At 43.0% G+C, this 5,000-nt stretch overlaps 1 protein-coding gene across 1 annotated transcript in view; it reads left to right on the top strand.

The window, feature by feature from the left end:
* LOC310717441 (alpha-(1,3)-fucosyltransferase 4-like) overlaps positions 1–2,536 on the top strand; it is a 3,160-nt gene extending 624 nt beyond the window's left edge. The window contains exon 1 of the mRNA XM_083525397.1: positions 1–2,536. This exon is cut by the window's left edge and continues 624 nt beyond it. Coding sequence (XP_083381523.1) covers positions 331–1,461 — 1,131 coding nt within the window. The 5' untranslated portion in view covers positions 1–330 and the 3' untranslated portion in view covers positions 1,462–2,536.
* The last annotated feature ends 2,464 nt before the right edge of the window (positions 2,537–5,000 follow it).

Raw genomic sequence — 5,000 nt, forward strand, 5'->3', positions numbered from 1 at the left:
CACATGGCATGCAGAGGGCAAAACAAAGAAGCTTTCAGTCTGAAAAGCGATTTTGGCTGCTGCCACGTTGAGTCGTTGAAAGAAGGAGCTGTTAAATGAGTAAACAGGGCAGCAAGGGGCAGGAACACCGAACCTCATCTCTCTCACACACACACACACACACACACACACGCTAACGCTCACAAACTCCAGCCTGCATAAAGGTTCACTAAAAGGATCATCTGGTGTTTCTCTGCCTCACTGAGGTCGAGGTGGAACTGAAGGTGGACGTGAAGAAGGAGGGAGGGGGAGTCTGATTTTGGAGTTTAAGAAGGTTTTTTTTGTGGATTTATGGAAATTTTGTCAGACTGGAAAAAAAGCAAAGGCTCCAAAATCACAAAGTCGAGATTTTATTCCCACCAAAAGCGATGTTGCACCGTGGTGGAGGCACAACATTCCAACGCTCTGGTCGTTGCTCTCGCTCTGTTGTGTTTGCTGCTCCTCCTCGTGCTGAGTTTGATGGCTTTGCCGATCCCCACACTGGACACGCCGGATTCGGCTCGACGTTCCGACCCGAGGAGCGTGACACTTCTTCTCTGGTGGCTGCCGTTTGGACACAGTGTTCCTGTCCCTGACTGCTGGAGGAGCTACAGCGTTGCAGGTTGTAACGTGACGTCAGACAGACGTGCCTACACTCGCGCTGACGCCGTCATCATGCACCACCGTGAACTGGTGATGAGCTGGGAGGAGCTCCCGGAGAAGCCACACCACCCGATGCAGAAGTGGATCTGGATGAACTTCGAGTCACCATCGCACTCAGGGTTTCTGCACCAGTTTGATGGGATGTTTAATCTTACCATGTCGTACCGCTTGGGATCAGATATCTTCCTACCGTATGGTTACCTTCAGCGGCGGCGTTTCCGTGGGAACAGACAGATCTATATTGGGCATAAACGTGGATTGGTAGCATGGGTAATCAGTAACTGGAGCGAGGAGCAGGAGAGGGTGCAGTTCTACCACCGACTGCGGCGTTACCTGCACGTGGACGTCTACGGGCGTGGATTTCGTCCACTGGTAAACGACAGCGTCGTGGAAACTGTCTCACACTACAAGTTCTACCTCGCATTTGAGAACTCTTGTCACACTGACTACATCACGGAGAAGCTCTGGCGCAATGCTCTGGTCTCCGGCGCCGTTCCAGTCGTACTTGGGCCGCCTCGAGAGAACTACAAGCGATTTCTTCCTGCTGACGCCTTCATCCATGTCCAGGATTTTAAAGGGCCACGTGCACTCGCTGCTTACCTCAAACACCTGGATCGAAACCCCGCCCTCTATCGGCGTTACTTGGCTTGGAGGCGGGACTACAATGTGCATGTGACCTCGTTCTGGGCGGAGCACTTATGTGTGGCGTGTCAAGCTGTGCAAGCGAGCCTTCATGTAAACAAAACCATCAGAAACCTCGCGTTCTGGTTTGAGTCTTGAAGGCAGCTGTGAATGAGTCCAACACCAAAGCCGAAGTGGTTTAGTATTGATTTATTTAATAAGTTATAAAAACATTTTAATGAACTAATTGTCCTTTATCTTTACGTTCTTCTCTACATCCTGAGCTTTTCAGCCGAGATGCATCTGCTCTTCTGAGCATCCTGTTCAGTTGTGTATTTAATCTGATAGCTATACACATCGCTTACTTGTTAGATACCTTTTCCTATAACACTAGTAAATAAGCTAAAGATGTGAACGTCCTGTTTTCTTTTCTTTCTTTAAAAAAATCAGCGTCTCGTACATCAGAATCTGGCTGCTTGATAAAATTCAGTTCTGTTAGTGTTTGTTCGTATATCAGACTCATCAACATTCTTAGTCACAATTTGCACACAGGAAAAAACCCACACATTTCACTTTGATTTCCATCGATTCTGCTCAAGCTGTGATGATAATCATTTTGGATTAAGAACTGGAGGTTTCGAGTGAGAGGCTGTAACCATCTGAGTGTGGGAATGAGATTCAAATGAACCCGTGCTGTTTTTTAACAATTCGCTCATTTGTTATTTACAAAAGGTTTAGGAAACGTCGGTTTGGGATATGAACTCAACACAATGGGCCTTATTTATCAGCCCTGCAGCAAAGGAGAAGGAAAAAGTCCAGGCAGTGAACATTTCATGATTTTCTTTCTGTGTGTGTGTGTGTGTGTGTGTGTGTGTGTGTGTGTGTGTGTGTGTGTGTGTGTGTGTTTGTGTGTGTCAGTAATGGACAATCAGGGCCAGTGAAGCCTTCTTCACTATCAGAAGCTCTGACCTACATTTACAACCTAAATTCTAATATTTGTTCCATGAAACTGTATGAATTTCTTCCATCAGTTTCTTCTCTTCATCTCGTAGTGTTTCTCTCGGCTGCACTGCTTCAATACGTGGATGTGGATGTTAGATTTTTTGTCCAATTAGATTTCAGCCTCTACGTGCTGCCATGTGAATCTAATCTGCTCAGAACCTTCAGAATCAGTACTGCTGGACTTTTACCATCGAGAATATTACCAACAGCTCTGTTTCTTTAACCAATCAGATTTCAGATTCTCCTCACAGAGCAACTCACTGGCCCAGAATAGCGTCAGAGGGAAACTGTTACAGCCGAATTCGACTGGTAAAACACGTGTGAAGCTCTGCACACGTTCATACATCTGAGTTAGACTTTTTTGGTCTCAGACATACTTTAAAAATACATTATGAAGAAAAGCGAGACATGGTGAGGAGGTCACCAACCCTGAAACTCGCTAGCGTGTCTCAGCCCTGGAAAGGGTTTGATCTCCACCTCCAGACCAGTGAATACGAGCGGTACCACTGGATTACAGCCTCTGGGGGGCGCTGCACATTATGAGTCTGCATCTCTGGTGAGTAGGGTGTGTTTTATTTACATTTTAATGATTTTGTCATGTTATTATACAAATATTGATTGTGAACTGCTCCAGATGTTGTAGGTGCACAGTTGTGGTTGTAGTGTGGAGGTTTGGAGTGTAACTGGGTTTGTTGTTTTAGTAAAATGGTTTTTACCTCCAGATGTGAAACGTCTCTCTGTAATGTCACGTGTTGTTATATTGTGTGTTTGTATTGTATTGATGGTTTCTATAATTGTGATGTGATAGTGGTATTAAGAGGTATCTGAAAAATTTGTTCCATCACAGTTTAGTAGTGAGGACTTTATGAATTTCTTCACTTTAAGTATTTAAAACACAGTTGTGAAGGTCCAACCTCCATCTCCTGATCCAATCTCACCTAAAACTCCAGAACTACAGTTACACTGCTTTACACATATAAGAAAAGAAGAGCTGTTTTCTGATAAGACGGAGATTTTGCTCATCGGCCCAAAAACCGGTACACAGAAGCTCCAGCATTTCAACCTGCATTTAGAAGGATGTTCTGTAACTACTAGTTCAACAGTAAAAGACCTGGGAGTTATTATACACACCAACTTGTCTTTTAAAAATCATATCAACCATGTTACAAAAACCTTCTTCACATTAGAAATATTGCTAAGCTAAGAAACATGTTGTCTATATCTGATGCAGAGAAGCTCGTCCGTGCGTTCATGACCTCCAGACTGGACTATTGTAATGCATTACTAGGTGGAAGTCCTGCATCATTAATAAACAAGCTACAGTTTGTCCAGAATGCAGCAGCAAGAGTTCTCACAAGGTGGAGAAAATATCACCATATAACTCCAATCTTCTCATCCATACACTGGCTTCCTGTTAAGTTTTAAATCCACTACAAACTACTGCTTCTTACCTACAAAACACTAAATAGTTTATCTCCATGTATCTCCAGTCTTCATCAAGGACAAACACATCATTTACATTCACTCTTAAATTCTGTAAAACTGTTTGGAGACCATGTCCATTGTGAAAAGTGCTACAGAAATAAACTTGAACTTGACCTTGAAGACATGTGTTGGGAGAAAAATGTGGTGACTGAGTTCAGCTCTCAGTACTCTTCAGTATCACTGAGCGTCTGTGAGAGTCAGTGGTGAGTCTGAGCTCTGACTGGATAATGAGGAGCTTCACATCTGTCTGCATCTGCACTCGTCACACAGGGGACTGCAGAGGTGTTTAATTTATAAACGAGCTCAGTTCTGTCACCCTGTTCCTTCTGGTGAAAGGAGAAGAGAAGAGAGGAGTGAAACACTGGCACTCACTCGCTCTCATTCTTTTCACCTGTACAGGATTTTTTGTTCATGGCCTCCTGATCTGAATGAAGCTCATCTCTGGGTATGTAATGTAAAATCCACCGGATTGATGAAAAACATTGCTACAAAAAAACATCTCATCATGTTCTCTATCACCTTCCTTTTATATTAAACCACAGCTGCATTCTAGTTCTATCAGATCAGCACCTGGGGAAACACACACACACACACACACACACACACACACACACACACACGCCTGAAGAAAGAAGGGAGTAAAAGCCACAGAAGTGCACAATGTGGAATGCGAATACACAAAACTACAGGCTGAGCTATCATTATGGTTACAGTGGGAGCCTGGTGCATTCTGGGAAATCTAAATATGGCTCTTTGAGAAAGAAACATGTTTTTGTGTATTTCCCACAGGAGAGTCGGCCATCTTTATCTGTAGCATGTTTTCAGCACAAAAACATTTACAGGATTCTGAAAACTTGAAGTATGTTTCTACAACAGGAGCCTTTTTCAGAAACTCTGGAGCTTCATGGACATTTTCAGAAATCTTTTACAGAAATGTTTTTTCAAACTCAGGAAATAAAAGCATTAGTTTTCAGCCCAGGATCATTATCCTTCATTAACTCAGAAACCTTTTCTGGAACTTTCCATTGCAGGTACTAATTTATATAACTATTTAAGGTAAACAAATCATTTCTGTGGGGGCGGAGCTTGTTGTTACAAAAGTTGCTGATTGGTCAAAAATTTACAGTGTTATTAAAAGGTTTTTAATGTTGAGTCATCTTTTCTTTAAGCGTTTAAAGAAAAAAAAAAGGCATGTAAACACGACTAAACAT

Source organism: Silurus aristotelis (genome assembly GCF_946808225.1).
Source record: "Silurus aristotelis genome assembly, chromosome: 22".
In the NCBI taxonomy this organism is placed as follows: Eukaryota; Metazoa; Chordata; class Actinopteri; order Siluriformes; family Siluridae; genus Silurus; species Silurus aristotelis.